Source organism: Populus trichocarpa, chromosome 14 (assembly GCF_000002775.5).
Source record: "Populus trichocarpa isolate Nisqually-1 chromosome 14, P.trichocarpa_v4.1, whole genome shotgun sequence".
Taxonomy (NCBI): Eukaryota; Viridiplantae; Streptophyta; class Magnoliopsida; order Malpighiales; family Salicaceae; genus Populus; species Populus trichocarpa.
Genome location: NC_037298.2, coordinates 2,599,397 through 2,615,370, shown reverse-complemented (window position 1 = coordinate 2,615,370; position 15,974 = coordinate 2,599,397). Strand labels below are relative to the sequence as shown.

The 15,974-nt window shown below is 34.3% G+C and overlaps 2 protein-coding genes across 10 annotated transcripts; one reads left to right on the top strand and one right to left on the bottom strand.

Annotated features, from left to right (window-relative positions):
• Positions 1-1,481: 1,481 nt before the first annotated feature.
• Positions 1,482-3,180, top strand: LOC18104995 (probable galacturonosyltransferase-like 1). The gene has a single exon (XM_006374993.3). It carries the CDS (start codon positions 1,642-1,644, stop codon positions 2,728-2,730), a length of 1,089 nt encoding a protein of 362 aa, XP_006375055.2. The 5' UTR covers positions 1,482-1,641; the 3' UTR covers positions 2,731-3,180.
• Positions 3,181-8,631: 5,451 nt separating this feature from the next.
• Positions 8,632-15,771, bottom strand: LOC18104994 (putative pentatricopeptide repeat-containing protein At1g19290). 9 transcript variants are annotated; one of them, XM_052447179.1, is made up of 7 exons: positions 12,647-15,771; positions 12,505-12,567; positions 11,996-12,152; positions 11,332-11,584; positions 10,392-10,638; positions 9,463-10,250; positions 8,632-9,333 (listed from the first exon to the last, which is right to left on the bottom strand). In XM_052447179.1, exon 1 carries the CDS (start codon positions 15,578-15,580, stop codon positions 12,734-12,736), a length of 2,847 nt encoding a protein of 948 aa, XP_052303139.1. In that variant the 5' UTR covers positions 15,581-15,771; the 3' UTR covers positions 8,632-9,333; positions 9,463-10,250; positions 10,392-10,638; positions 11,332-11,584; positions 11,996-12,152; positions 12,505-12,567; positions 12,647-12,733. The 9 variants fall into 9 exon arrangements, with proteins under 9 accessions (XP_052303139.1, XP_024441503.2, XP_052303141.1 ...); XM_024585735.2 differs by having other exon boundaries at positions 9,508-10,250; XM_052447181.1 differs by lacking the exon at positions 8,632-9,333 and having other exon boundaries at positions 9,335-9,656; positions 9,775-10,250.
• Between the last annotated feature and the right edge of the window lie 203 nt (positions 15,772-15,974).

Below are 15,974 nucleotides of genomic sequence, written 5' to 3'. Positions count from 1 at the left end.
TTTTATTTTTATTTTCACGCTACGTCATGTATCATCTCCACTGAATATCAACCGAACAAGTACACTTGGAAACAGAATTTTCTAGGCTTCGAGACCCTTAAACAAAGCAACATTCTATCAACTATATTTGCATTCGAAGACTTGGTTTCAAAGCATATTTTTTTGAGTTTGCTCAAACATAGTTTTCTTAGAATATGATGGTTCAACATATCTTAGAGAGCTGCTGATGGAAAGATTGTGAAGAAGCATCGACAAGACAACAACCATGGTAATATGCTCTATATCCTTGTCTGGTTAGATGAATAATAATCTCAATTAACATGGAGGAATATGTCACCTCGCAAATTAAATTATATTATGTAAGAATTTTTACCCGGGTTAATTTTTTAAAAAAACAACCTAATTTTAACTTTTATTAATACAAATATTTAAAAATAATATTATTTTAAATTAACATGTACTAACCTGTTTAATCAATAACCCGAGTATTTACCCATCTACTATACAAACCAAGCCTTGAGGCCGTTCATGAAAAAAAAAAGAAGAAGATGTTTACTGGTGGTTTTCTTTAAAAAAAGAAGAAGAAAAGGAGAGAAGCAAGAAAAGATAATAAAGAATAGATGAATAACAACGCGTCTTTTTTCTTTTAGCATTATTGTTCCCTTTTCCTCACTGGCAGAGCCCAAAGCCGAGAAAAGAATGGAGATTGAGAGACACCACACAAGAGCACCATGCATCACTCCCGCGTTAGTCTTTTCTTTACATAAAGAAGAGCATCAACATTTTTATTCAATTTATTACGTAGAAAATTACAATATATACTTTTCTTTCAAATGCCACTAAATTTAATGAATTGTTATTGCATTAGATTGCACAAGAACTTTAATAACTTCAAATTTAGACAGCTAAAATTATTAAACCCCGCCTTTAATCTCTTCCATCTAAAATACCCGTTAGTTTTAAATCGAGTTGTTGAAGGCATTAATTTATGCGCTTTTTAGAACGTAATTCTAAATAGTATTTGATTAAAATTTAATTATTTTTTTATTGTTTTAATATATTGATATTAAAAATAATTATTTTTAAAATAAAAATATATTATTGTAATATACTTATATTTATTTTTGAAAAAATAACCGCGCTGGAATACAGTTTTTAATCTGAATAAAGTAGAAATTTGAATATGTATTTTTTTGTACCCTATAAGTAACGATTTGGCATAAACAAAAGGGCGTTTTAAATTAAAGTAGTCTAATTACTCTCTCTTTTGGGTAAGATTTCATGGGTCACAAAATGTTACCAAACCAAAAGCACCTCTGATTTTTCTGAAAATGTATGCTGTCATTTTCAAACTCGAGAAGCAAGCAAATAGTAAATGCTTGAAAGAGATGTAGGACCTCATAAAGGACCCATTGCCGAAAAGTCAAGTTAAAATTCCCCCTCTAGAACCAATGTGAATGTAACCAACCCCCCCCCCCCCCCCTCCAAAATTCTTGACCAAGCTCCTTTCTCTTTAAGAACAATAATTGAACTCTATAGCCAAAGATACATACACCTCCCCCCATTATCAGCTCAACACCTAGCCAGCTATTTTTAATTTCCCTCTCTGAACTTGAAAAAATCTGAAATTGGAAACACAGCATGCTCATGCCTAGACTGATCCGCAAGCTCGCACTACTCTTCACCTTACTCTTCCTTTTTCTCTCCTTAACCACCAATGCCGCCGCCACCACTACCATCACTCAACAATTCAAAGAAGCCCCTCAATTTTACAACTCTCCTGAGTGCCCTTCAATTGATCAGGATGAAATAGACTCCGAAGCAGAACCAGATGGTGATAACACCATCTTCTGCTCCGAGCACGCAGTCCATGTGGCAATGACATTAGACGCAGCCTACATCCGTGGATCCATGGCTGCAATTCTCTCGGTTTTGCAACACACTTCGTGTCCCCAAAACATAGCTTTCCATTTCGTCGCCTCCGCCTCCGCTAACGCTTCACTCTTACGCGCCACCATCTCATCCTCCTTCCCTTACCTCAAATTCAGGGTCTACACTTTCGACGATTCATCAGTGTCGGGACTCATCTCCACATCAATCCGTTCAGCTCTGGATTGCCCTCTGAATTACGCTCGGAGCTACCTAGCCAATATCCTACCTCTCTGCGTCCGACGAGTTGTATACCTTGACTCGGACCTGGTTCTTGTCGATGACATTGCCAAACTAGCGGCTACTCCACTTGGTGAAAAATCTGTTCTTGCAGCACCCGAATACTGCAATGCAAATTTTACATCGTATTTCACTCCAACTTTCTGGTCCAATCCTTCTCTATCGCTAACATTTGCGGATAGAAGACCTTGTTACTTCAATACTGGTGTTATGGTAATAGATCTTGATCGATGGAGAGAAGGAGATTACACGACAAAGATTGAGGAGTGGATGGAACTACAGAAGAGAATGAGAATTTACGAGTTGGGTTCATTGCCACCATTCCTGCTAGTTTTTGCAGGCGATATAGTGCCAGTTGATCATAAGTGGAATCAACATGGACTTGGTGGGGATAATTTCAGAGGGCTCTGTAGAGATTTGCATCCTGGTCCTGTTAGTCTCTTGCATTGGAGTGGTAAAGGGAAGCCATGGGCTAGACTTGACGCGAATCGGCCATGTCCTTTGGATGCTCTTTGGGCTCCTTATGATCTCTTGCAGACTCCATTCGCCTTGGATTCTTAAAGAGATAATAAAAGACAGCGATTCACTTCCTTGTTTCTTCAGCTATGCTCTCATCGGATTCGAAGATGCCGGTCCCGAGAGAGATCTTGGAAGAGTTATAAGAGACAAAAACCTAAGTCCGTCTCTGAAGATGTCAAGTTTCAAGGATCGAAAGTGGATTAGGTATGTTCTTGTAGATGATTATACAGAGGGATCTATACATTGATCAAGAAAATATATATCTTAATTCTTACTTGTATTAAACAGAACAACAGTGCCCTTTTAAACTGTGCGGTAATAACAAGATGGATATATACACATCCAGAAATGTAACAAAAGAAGAAGGATTCATGCATATCCATCTCGGATTTGTTGTTAATTGTAATCAAATTGTATAGGGAAAGAGCTGTTTTTGTTGGTTTCATGAATCAATATTTTGTTTAATAAGAGCTAAAATATTCAGTCGATAAATGTTTGTGTAAGTTGCATCTATGTTCTATGCGATAACTTGATAAGAGACTCATACTGGGAATTATTTCCTGGACATGCTGGGCTAATATTGTTTACCAATCATTGATTAAGTTAGTGATTCTTTTCCATTGGGACAAGGCTCTGTTTATTTTGTGATGCGGTGTGATGTGTTTTTTTGTCTTGCTACAATAATATATTTAAAATTAAAAGTATTTCATTAATTAACTTTTTACTGTAGTTTTACATGTATTTCACTAAAAATTCAATTTAAAATATTGATTGAGAAAAAATGTAATTTATATTTTTTTTAAATTTAGTTTTTTAAAGCTGTAATTTTGCGGTGCCAGAGAGCTTGTTTTATACTCCTTTAAAAATATCAAATTAATAATTTTAATAATTTTAATGTGTTAATATTAAAAATAAATAAAAAATCTAGAAATAATATCAAATCAAAATATTTTTAAAAATCAATTTGCACTACAGTAACAAATACTCACTAGATATGCTGGTGGGGTTATAGAATTTGATTGAAACGTCTCATCTCTTTCAGCAGTCTCTACCTCTCCCTTTCAAGCACCATTAAGGATTTTATAATGCGGGTTCGGTAGGCTGGAAGCATCATTATTGTTATAAATGAAATAAATTGTTTTTTTCTTCTTCTGGAAACTTGAAGCTAAAGAAGTTAGTGTTTGGAATGGTTTTTTTTTAATATTTTTTTTGTTTTTAAATGTTTTTAAAAATAATTTTTAACATAAAAATGATTTAAAATTATATAAAAATAATAATTTAAAATAAATATATTTACAAAAAAAAAATTTACCAAAAAAAAAAATACACTCTTAGCAAGAACTTCCCTTTCAATCTTGCTATTTGATATACTTTTAGTACGTAGTAGTGTAGTACTGGTACTTTGTAAGGTTTTTTCCTTCAAGTGGAGGTGACTGCTTAGGCTGGATAGACATGTTGCCTACTGATACGACTCTTCACCGACGACAAATAAGTTCGAGGCCAGCCATTAAGCAATAGATTTTCAGATAAATAATTGATAGCTACTGATAATTTTGTCCATACTTGGGTAAAATATATCAAGGATTTGCCCTACACGTGTTACTTCACCAGATGGAGGGATGTGTTATTAGAACTTATTAAATAAATAAATAAATTAATATATATATATAGTCCTTAGTTAATTAAGTGGGATAAGTATTAGAACGCGTAGGGTAAAATGTTTTTATATTATCAAACAAAAGGTTAATCTTGATGTAGTAAAGTACTGTATGACAAGAGAAAGAAAATGAGTTCTTAAACGGTAAAAAAAACTTTTTTTTAATATATTAAACTCAGTCATTTTAAAAAATGTTTTGAAAATAACTTATAAACTGATTAAATAGTTGTTAAGTCACATGAGTTGGAAAACAAATCTTAAAATAACAGGAAAAATAAAAATAAAATCTGAAAATAAGTAGAAAATTTTTTAAAAAAATCTGAAAAATCTTCCGGGTTTAAAAAGATGTCAAGTAGAATTTATTGTCTAAATTCTAGTCGGAGACAAGTATCCAATCAGTTTTTAGTTTAACATGTTTGAATTTATTATTGAAGTATGACCAGTCAATTATGATTCACCAACGATCTGCTAAATGTTTCAAACCTGTTGTTACACGTACCGAGTCAAATTTAGACGGCTTTTCCTACACTGGGCATTTGGTAGTGATCGAAGAAGCGATGCCGTATTATCTTGAAATTGGATTCCAAGCGGGTTTGATAGCTACCGAATATGGCAACGTCAAATTTGCCAACGAAATAGCCAGTAGAAGCTCTTGCTTCCAAGTGCCTTCCTCGGAAATCACTCTCTCATTTTAAAAATAGTCTCTTGCCAGCTATTTCTCATGATTGCCGAGTAGAAAAACCAGTGCACATGCTTCTGTCATGACACAGTCCGGTTGACAAAGATTTTATGTCTGAGATGATTTGGGGGTGTTTGTTAGTTTAATTTAAAGTATTTTTTTTAAAAAATATATTAAAGTTAATGTTTTTATTTATTTTTTAAAAAAATATTTTTAATATCAGTATATAACAAAACAATATAAAAATATATAAAAATTAATTTTAAATAAAAAAATTTAAATTTTTTTAGAAACAAAGCTAATTAAATAAATTTCAAATTCTTTTATTATTATTTTATATAGCAAAATGGATTGCATTGTAGATTTTTTTTTATTTTGGTATGGGAACAGAGATATAGACAACGAAACACAAAAAGATATAACTTTTTTATTTTAAAAAGATATAAAATTATTTTAAAAATAAACTTAAAACATTAATTAAACACGATCTTATTCTTATTGGTTAAGGATCGTGGCTTCAATTATAATCATGTCGTCAACTGACAACTTTCAAAACGCCACTCTGTAAGAATTTCTTTTCTTCTTTTTTCTTATTTGATTAATACTAAATCGGAATAATAATTTGTCCAAAGGAAAGTGTCGGTGGAGAAATTAGAGACTACGGAAGGTCACAAATAGCTGGATCTTGGCGGCTTTTCGCTTGACTGACGCGTGGCATAAATAAATCGGCGAGCCCTGTGTACGGCATATGATCCCGGACTGGGCAGGTAACAAAGACTATGGATACGTGGACCCTACCTCTGTGTAACCTTTTCGGGTTCGGCTCTTAAATCTCCTGACTTCTCTTGGATTGCTTGTAAACTGTACGACCTGCCTGCCCTTCGATTTTCGATGCTAGTTTTTCGTTGAAAGATTTGACATGTCGTATGTCTTGTCTTGTTCAAGATAGACAACTTGGAATTAGAATCTCAAATTAGATTACAAAAAATAAATTTTCATGATTTTTTTTTATTTCTGCGTGGACAATAGAGGATTAATCTTTATGGGTAAGAATTAAACTGAAGATACCTCATCTAGTTAAAAAAAAAAAAAGGAAAAAAAAGGTGAAAGGATGGTCTTGTAGGATTAGATAGATACACACAGGGTGTTGAAATTGTTATGAAAAATCAGAAAAAAGCCCTTCCCTGTCCTTCCTCTATTGTTTTTGCTATCCATCTTACTTTTATACAGCATTAATTAGCTGATCAAAGTGGAATTCAAAGATGGGCGCCACAAAACTTATAAATTGTGATCCAGATTTGGTAGAGATTTTGCTCTGAGTTTTCATAGATGTTGCCTAAGATGAAGTCTATGATTCTTGATTAATTTTTATAGATGTTGTAGACTATTTCAAAGTTGTTTGTTTTTGTATTTTAAAAGTGTGTTTAAAAAAATATAAAATATAAAATTATTTTTTAATGATTTTATATTATTCTAATATAATAATATTAAAATAAATTTAAAAAAATAAAAAATATTATTTTAATATATATTTTTTAAAAAAATATCAGCAACATCAACAATATCAGTACAACAACAATATCAGCACCAAACGGGCTCGAAGTCTACTAATCTCGAGTGGAGACGCACTGAAAAAATCGATACGAAAGTCAGTACACAGCCATCAACTTGTATTAAGAAATGATGTTGTCTTGTTTTTATTTTAAAAGCAGTGCTTGATCAAGAAGAGAAAAAAAAAAGAGAAATAATTTTTCAGTGGAGCTCCTGTGATCCATGAAAGTAATGAAATCATGACGCTGACAACGCGTTTGTAGAGAGCCCTTCGTGCTTGCCAGCATGACCATTCTCCAAGAAATTTCACCACCTCCAAAATTAGGATTTTTTCTTCCTATTTCTAATCATTGAAGTAGATAATAATGACCCCCATAATTGCTCTGCACACATGCTCAGCTTGCAGGGGTCAGACCCTCAGCAGAGTTCAGGGAAGATGAGATGGATTGACTCTCTGTTATTTTTTAAAAAGTTAAAATATACAAATTATTTTTTGAAATTTTATATCAATCTTAATTTTTGACCGGATTATATTATGTAAATCCTTCTATTTTTATAGAACTAGATCTGAGTTAGGTGACACAATTAATTGAATTTTGAGTTGACCCACCGGCCTATTCAAGTTTCATAACTGTGTTGTATAGAAGCTATTGCGTTTGTTATGGGCATCTTTTGGATTTTAATTGAAATAACTGTGGGTTTTAGACTTTTAATCATAGTTTTTACTGTCTATTTGATTATGCTTCACTGTTAATTGAATAGATTATTTTTTTTGCAGCAAAAAAAATGATACATGTAAGTTTGTTTTTTTGACAAAAAATAATATAATTATAGATCAAAAAGCATATTTGTATATTTAATTAAATAAACTGATAATTATTTATATCAATAATTACAAAAAAAAGTTGGCATATCTATTTAACTCTCTTCGTTACAGTTGAGATACTTTTTATATATATATATATAATGAATACGTAGATGTTGTTAATGTATTTTTTGACATCGAGTAAAAAATATAACTGTAAATTAAAAAGCTGATGCGTAAATATAGTAAAATAAAACAAAAATCATGTATGTTAATAAATACATGTAGGATCCCATATTAATTTTTAACATAGTAAAATAATATTGCGAGTGCGTTTCATTGTAACTTGATTTTCTTAATCGAGACATGTAAAAATATTATTTACAAAAATAAAATAAAACAGATGAATGATAAATTGAGATAGAGTTGCTAATGAAAATGAAATTCTAAAATAAAAAGATAGAGGTAGATAATTATATATTTTCCATGACTATAGTAAAAGATTTTAAAAATTACAAAATTACCATTGCTACCGTAATTTATGTTATATATGATGAAAAAGGAGGCTTATATATAACATAAATTTCATATGCCTCTTTTGGCGTGAGGTGGCTTGTAATGGATTTCTCAAGGCTCTTTTGCCTTGTTTGTAGGCCCATATTGTAATTCAGGAAGCAACATTAACTAATTAAAAACTCCATCAACCCCATGTAAATCGATTTCTTTGATTCAGTCTTTGCGCCTAGCACCATTTTTCATGATTTTTTTTTAAATCAAGGTTGAAATTGGTTCGTTTAAAGAAGAGAGCCCTAAAGTTTCAGACATTAGGTCCAAAAAATTACAACAATAAAATTGTTATTTTTCCTATCCATTTTAAAGACTAATCTAGAAAAAAAAAACCCAAGTCATTGAGTTATTGGACCAACACAAGAGCTACCAGGTTAGTTATTTTTATTAAAATAATATCATCTTATTTTTTTTCTTGATAGACTTAATGGGGTCAACTATGTTACTAAAAATTCAATCAAATTAATCAAGTTTCTTTAAATTAATATATTGTTTTATTTAATTAAGAATTTACCCTAAATGAGTTTTGGATCAACAACATGGTTTATTAAAGTCTATTTGAGGGTGTGTGGTAAATTTTATTTTTGAAAATATTTTTTTATTTAAAAATATATTAAAATAATATTTTTTTATTTTTTAAAATTTATTTTTAACATTAATATATTATAACAATCTAAAAACATAAAAAAAAAATTAAAATTTATAAAAAACATGATTATACCGCTTACAACAAACCAGATCTAAGTGATAACATCAAGCCTAGTGTCACTCTAGCTTAGGGTGGGAGAGGGGGAGATTCCAAACAAGTACGGGTTGAACAATCTCTTTCAGGCATCACGTTCTACAGGGACACTCTCAGTTTCAGCACTGCTTTAAACGAGATAGTTATAGCTCGCACCCCATCACACCAATGTCATGCTTATGCAATAAATTCTTCATTATAAATAATATTTTTTCACAAATAAACAAAGTGAAAAGACGGCAGTTTTATACATTTCCAGGGGCTGGAATTAGAATTTTAGAAATGGGGTGTCAAAATTATTATAATACAATTTTTCTTTTTGGGTGGAAAATGTAAACATTCTCTTCAACAAAATTTCTCGGAAGTTTATGGCTAATATGAAATCTTCATCATATTTTGAGTGCCACAATCCTCCCTGTACATTTCTTGCGTTAATGTGTCACAGGTCGTCATGCTAGCCTAAATTAATAAAAAAAAAGTTGTTTCAATATAAAAAAAAGTTGGATTTGACCAACTCAACCTCATTTATAAAAATGATAACTACGATAATTGAAGAAAAAGAGAATTTTATTGATAATGGGAGAATGATTGTCTGGGATTACGAAACTTTGGACAGGCGCCATAGCTGGTGTTTATATATAGTCCTGGACAAATCAACAATGAAATTAAATATTATTTGAAAGAAAATTGTGAAAGATAAAAAATAAAACTGAACTTAATGTGTTTTTACATAAACATAATGTTGGAGTGAATATTAATGTAAGATATTCTACCATTGTGGGACATAACTAGAGATAGTAGAGGAAAAGCCACCATACCAGTCCTCAAAAGATGCTCTGCAAATGCTGGCAATGTTTGCGAAGAAGAGTGTTTGTCTTTTCTCCAATTTTCAAATGAAACAAGATTTATCGCAGATACCTCAATCCATTCCAAAGTGGAACAAGCTTTGTATCTCCTGGCGTTTCAGCTTCAATGAAGGGCCAGAAGTCAGCCAAGATTGGTGAGCTTCTTGAACATAGCATCTCAAAAAATGGACAACTAGATAAAAATTTAGTCTACAACTTCTCTTGGTCTCTCTTGCATACCAGTCAACTGGAGAAGCTCTTACGGGATGTGGACTGATTACAAAGAAACCGAGCTGTAAGAGTGTAAGGCCAGCTGATGCCTCGCCAAAGTGGAGTCAAGTCTAGCTTGAGCCCTTTAACTCTCCTATTCAATGCAAATCCTGTCCAAGTCTCAATATTCATCAAGTTCATAGCAAATTATTAATTCACCTGTCGTTGGACACTGATGCATAATCCGAGACAAGGTTACTTCATCTGCTTGACAAATCCCATTAGTTCGACCATTTTACCAGGTGGAACTCTTTGACCTGAATTCATTAGTAAGAAGTATGATTACATGCTGTTTTAGACTCGTCAAACTTCAAACTTCCAGCAGTAAATGTCCACATATATCTCCACCACTTTGAGATGCTGCTGCTTCTTTCGTACTCAAGTAGGAAAAAATATTCACAAGAATTTAATCAGGAAATTCATTAAATGGATCCTGCACCATCATCCTGCCAATGCCAAAAAAGTGCAATTTGTATATTTATACATCTCATGCACAAAAACACATGTGCTTATCTACATGTCATTCATAGAAAATATTAGCTTGGCTTGAACAATTTAGACATAAAAAAGACAGTAAACAAACTTACAGAACACAAGTCAAACAATTAGAATTGTATCCATAGTTGAATTGCTTGTAAGAATAGAAACAGACATCCATGACAGCCAAGCTAGACATGAGCAACCCCATTCTGCCTGCTTTTATCTCTTGATGCATGGTTGCATAGTTTCCTCGCATCTATCTTGATGCAGCTTTGCAATCCTAATCTGCCTTTCTGCCGAGGCTGCCAGTTTTTGGTTTGGGAGCTATTGATTAGCCTTCTCTTGCAATGGTCCCTGTATAAGGTTTTTTAGATGAGAACCAAATCTTCCCATTAGTGAGAACCAGATCTTCCCAATTTGTATTCCAAAAGAGAGGAAAGGATAGAAAAAGGTAATCTTCCTAATTAGTGATTAATTTCGACAGCATTAAATCTGATCTCGTCATTTATGTTGATAAAAGCATGAAAAGTTACTTAAAAATCACGAGAACCTATTTTGTAGCTACTGTCCATTAAATTGCTAATCTACGGGGACCTCTTGCGGGTGTAGGAAGAGGATGCGTCATATTCCATATACGGAAGCGTTAAAATTTCATAGAAGTAGCGTCTCCTCTTCAATAAGCAAAGTGTGAATCTCATGGAAGAGTTTTTCTGATAGGCCATAGCATATAGACTATAAATAAATAAATTAAACACCAAAAAGAAACCTTCACTTCCACAACAAAGTTCATCTTACTAATATTCTCTTTGATCTGATATTTTACTTGCACAAGCTTTGTAGTTTGTAACTACCATCAAATACAAGGATGCAATAGCTATAATAGATATCTGTAATGCACCCCACTCAGCCTAATTGTAAGTAGCTTGAGAGCAAAAATTTGATGAAAATATCTTTGCTATAATTACATTTCTATCTTTCATTTTCTTTAAACTTCATGGTAGTGCTCTTTACAAAACCACTTGGTGTTTCCTTGTTGCAAGGACTTACCTCGTTAATTGCACTCTTAGATCCATCAACTTTAGACAAGAAATAAACTTTCATAGTGTCCATCCCAAATGATTTCTGTCCCGGTTACCAGGCAGATGACAGTGGAGGGCATTTTCAATTTTCAGGTGTTGACCTTGAGGCATGATCCAAGTTGCAAATCCCACCATTATGAAAATAGTGGGTACCTCATGATACATTGGAGGTGGGTTTCCGGTTTCTGGTTTCCAAGAGAACCTATAATAAGAGTCACACCCTAATGATAAGAAAGGAAAAATATCAAGAAACTTGCTAAAGCAGAAGCCCAGTGACATGAAAACAGAAATAGTTACTTTTAAACCATATCCTTCTAATTCAAGTTCACTCCTACCAGGCTACAAGTTTGATTGCTAGAACCAAAAAGATGAGGAATGAATTCTCCTTTGCCATTGTAATCTACATGCATTTATGTGCATCTGCCAACCAACATGCATGAATAACATGAACACAAAGAATTTCTATAATGCATTATTCTAATACATACATACATAGACATCTTGTATGGTTTGATTCAGCAATTTATAGGACAACAAATATGTGTGAAGCCATTTTCCCACTTAATTCAGTAGTTATTTGTGTCTTCCTCTCAAAGCACACAAAACAATGGCAAAGGAATTTTCTCACCGACCTCAACTAAAATGTACAGAAGTTGGACTTCCATCATCATTTAACTGTCATTGCAAAAGAATGCTAGTAGCTACCACTGAGATATTCACAAGGCGTGACAGATTTTGCCTCCAGCCTGCTGCATAAGACCCTCCCACTGAGCACAATCTTTCCTGCTTCTGCAATAAGCATTGGTCCAACCATTAATTGACCTGATCGTGATGGATATATTGCCACATGTAAAATACCATTGTTTATCCTGTGAAAGAAGATACTGTTTTATTACAATATGCAAGTTTTAAGAGTAAACATCAGCATCTTAATGCATGTGTTAAAAGCAAACCAAAAAATCATAAATATAAATGTGGCTGGGAGCCTGGGGCAATGACACAATTATGGGAAGATACAACTGGTTTCAAAGACTGATTGAATCAATGAAAGGCCCACCCACAGCTTTCCCTCAATTAATGCCAGCTTTTGGCTAGAAATATGTGAAAGTAAAGCCAGAACGCTCCCCAAGCAATTACTTACCAAGATGGTCAGAGCAGGCAACGTTTGGAACTATAAAGCATTATAAAACAGATGGATTACAACCTGCACCATGAGACCACCATCAGTACCCTGGATTTTTTGCAAACAAGAGACAAACTATTGTATTTGTAACACACATTACCAAAGCCTCCCTTGTAGAAGGTTGAGTTAAAGTTGTTCCCATTAAATGAAACAATTTCCTCATAGAAAATCTTAGTTTACTCATTCATCAACATGCAGCTTCAGAGATGGTATATGAATCTAGCGTTTCTTTGGCGTTTGAGAGCTCTGATAACTCCATTTGTTTATGAGAAGTAATGCCAGCGGAGGGACATGCCATATGCATCATATTGTGAAGCTTGGACATCTTCTTAACATCTCCATGTTGAATACAACCCTCAACTAACTTGGAGAATGTGGCTATAGTTTGGTCCACATTTGATGCTTTCATCTCATTTAAAAGCTTCATAGCTTCTTCCACATCACTTTGCTTACAAAAACCATTAATCAAGGATGAATAAGTAATAATAGAAGGAGAAATCCCTTCTTTTAACATTTTGCCTCTCAAGTCCAAGGCTTCTCTAGGACTGCCACTTTTACAGTAGCCATCGATCAATATATTGTAAGTAACAACATTTGGAATTAATCCCTTCAGGTGAAGTTTATCGAAAAGTCTCCGTGCTCTATCCAGATATCCCGACTTACAAAGGCCATTCAGTAGAGCATTGTATGTAGTTATGTTTGGAACAAGACCCTTATTCACCATCTCATCACGCAAGTTAAAAGCTTCATTCACATAACCAGCAGCTGAAAAGCCATGGATTAAGGTGCAGTATGTGAAGTTATCAGGAGTAAAGCTTCCGTGCGACAGGCCCAAGAAAAATCTCCTTGCATCATTAACCTTCCCAGACTTGCAAAGCCCTGCCATAGCTATATTGTACACCACATTGTTGGGGAGAGAAAATTTAATAGCACTTTCATCGAGGGTATCAGCAATTTTCCAGCAGTCTAGTTTTCTAATATCAGCATTCTGAAAATCTTCCAAACATCTGTGATCTAAAACAAGATCAAAATCCACCATCTTCTGCAAGAGCATATTTGCTTCATCAATCCTACCAAGCCTGTAGAGGCTACTGACAATTTTGCTGCAAATAATTACATTGGGAGCGAACCCCTTCCCAATCATCTCAAAATATGCACTAAAAGCTTTATCCAGTCTACCTTGATCACACCAACCAGCAATAAGGGCTCCATAAGTAACAACATTAGGGGACAATCCCCTAGTGTCCATCTCTGCAAGAAGATCTATCAATTTACTTATTTTCTTGGAAGTAAAAAGTCCAACAATTAGGGAATTATACATTTCAATGGAAGGAAAAATTTCTTCCTTTTCCATTTTCTCTTTAATTTTAAAAGCTTCTTCCACGTTTCCAACTTTACAATACCCATCACTTAGGGTTCTATATGTTATTCCATCAGGTTTACAGCCCAATTCCTCCATTCTTTTAAAAGTCTCCTTTGCGCCATCCATTTCACCCATCTTACACAACCCATTGATCATTGTATTGAAAGCGTATATGCTTTTGTTTATACCTCTAGCTAGAATATCATCCCACAGGGTTAAAGCCCTCGAAAAATCTCCCATCTTGAAAAGTCCGTCTAGTAGAGTACAATAGCCAACCTCATTAGGAGTGACCCCTCTCTGTAGCATCAAATGCCAAAGGCGCAAAGCATCCTTGTAATCACCAAAACGACATAAGCCTTTGAGAAGAGTATTATAAGTTACAACAGTTGGTTCAATCCCCTTCCGAAGCATCTGATCGCAAACATTGAAAGCTTTGCTACTGAGACCATCTCTACAATATCCATCCACAAGAGTACAATAACTATAAGAATCTGGCTTTAAATCCAACTTTCTCATACACATCAACAACCTCTCTCCCTCGTGAACTTGACCATTTTTACAATACCCGTTAATCAAAGAATTGCAAACAAATAAATTCATCTTCAATCCTACCTTCAGCATCTCATCCCTAACCCTGATAGCATCACCCATTTTACCAACTTTACAATACCCATCTATCAGCGCACCATAAGCATACTCATCAACAACCACTCCATCCTCTTTCTCCATTTCTCTAAGCACCTTCTCTGCTTCCTCCACCTTACATTGTTTACAATAACCCTTGATCAACAACGTCAACGTAACCTTATTTCTCATAACCCCCTTTTCACTCATAAACTTCAAAACCCCTTTCGCCCCCTCTATATCTCCCAGACTAACATATCCATCAACCAAACTATTGTAACTAACTGCATTCAATTCAAACCCTAACTTCTCCATTTCCCTAACAAATTCCACCGCTCTCTCCACCTTCCCCGCCTTACAATATGCGTTAACCATAATTGCACAAGTAAAAACATCAGGCACAATATCCAACCTTCTCATTTGATCATAAACAAGAACTGCACTATAACTTTCGCCCCTTTTAACTAAATTACTCAACAAACTATTACAAGACCGTAAACTCGGTTTACGACCGTACTTCCCCATATTATCAAACACGTGGAGTGCATTCTTTACCATTCCTTTTTCTGCATATACTTTCAAAATCATGTCAAAAACTAACGGCGAAAACTTAAAGTCTTTATAAACCCTAACAAGCTCATCAAGAACAAGAAAAGAAGTGTAATTATTCTTACAAAGAGAAGCCAGTTCATTTAAATACGATCTGGTCTCATCGTACATTCGAGCTCGAGATAGAATGTGAACAAGTTTACAGTAAGATTTAACGCTCGGTGTAAAATTAGGTTGTTTTGCGGCTAATTGGAAGAAATTAAGACAAGCTTCAGGATTTAACTTGAGCTTAACGAGGATGGAGTCTACAAGGCTATCGGAGAAATGGAAGTTGAGGTTTTCGAGGGCGTCAAAACGACGTAGGATTAGGAGACGAGAGATGCGCTCGTGGAGTTCGGGTCGGGAGAGGTTGGATTCGTGGCGGGGTTTCCAGTGGATTGATTTGCGGAGAGAGGAGAGGAGGGGAGAAGGGGAAGGGATTGGAGAGTGCCTGAGCATTGAAATTTAAGGTTATTAGGTTTGGAGATGTATAGAGAGAGAGCATCATAGTGAATGAATCAGCAATTTTTTGGCCATTTAAGAGTTCGAAAGAGGAGACTGCATTTCTCTGAGGGATGGAACTTGGAAGCTGAGAGTTCGAGTCGAGTGACTCTGTTGTCTCGTTGTCCTGGCTGAGGGGCATATTTGCCAGACCCGACTCGAAATTGAGCCATAAAAAGCGTTGTTTAAAAACCGAACTTGTGGTTCAATCCGGAGCAAAACCAGAGTAGTGGGTCAGGAGGGTTTATCCATTTTGTAAAAAAAATAGTCAAGATAGATATTGCTTAAGTTTTTGAGTACTGGAAAACACAAGTCATTAAAAATTCATAAAACTTCTTAGAGTTAGTTTCTT

Excerpts from the sequence above, each read along its gene's own strand:
- LOC18104994 (XM_052447179.1), bottom strand. The coding sequence starts at position 15,580 with ATGCTCAGGCACTCTCCAATCCCTTCCCCTTCTCCCCTCCTCTCCTCT.
- LOC18104995 (XM_006374993.3), top strand. The coding sequence starts at position 1,642 with ATGCTCATGCCTAGACTGATCCGCAAGCTCGCACTACTCTTCACCTTA.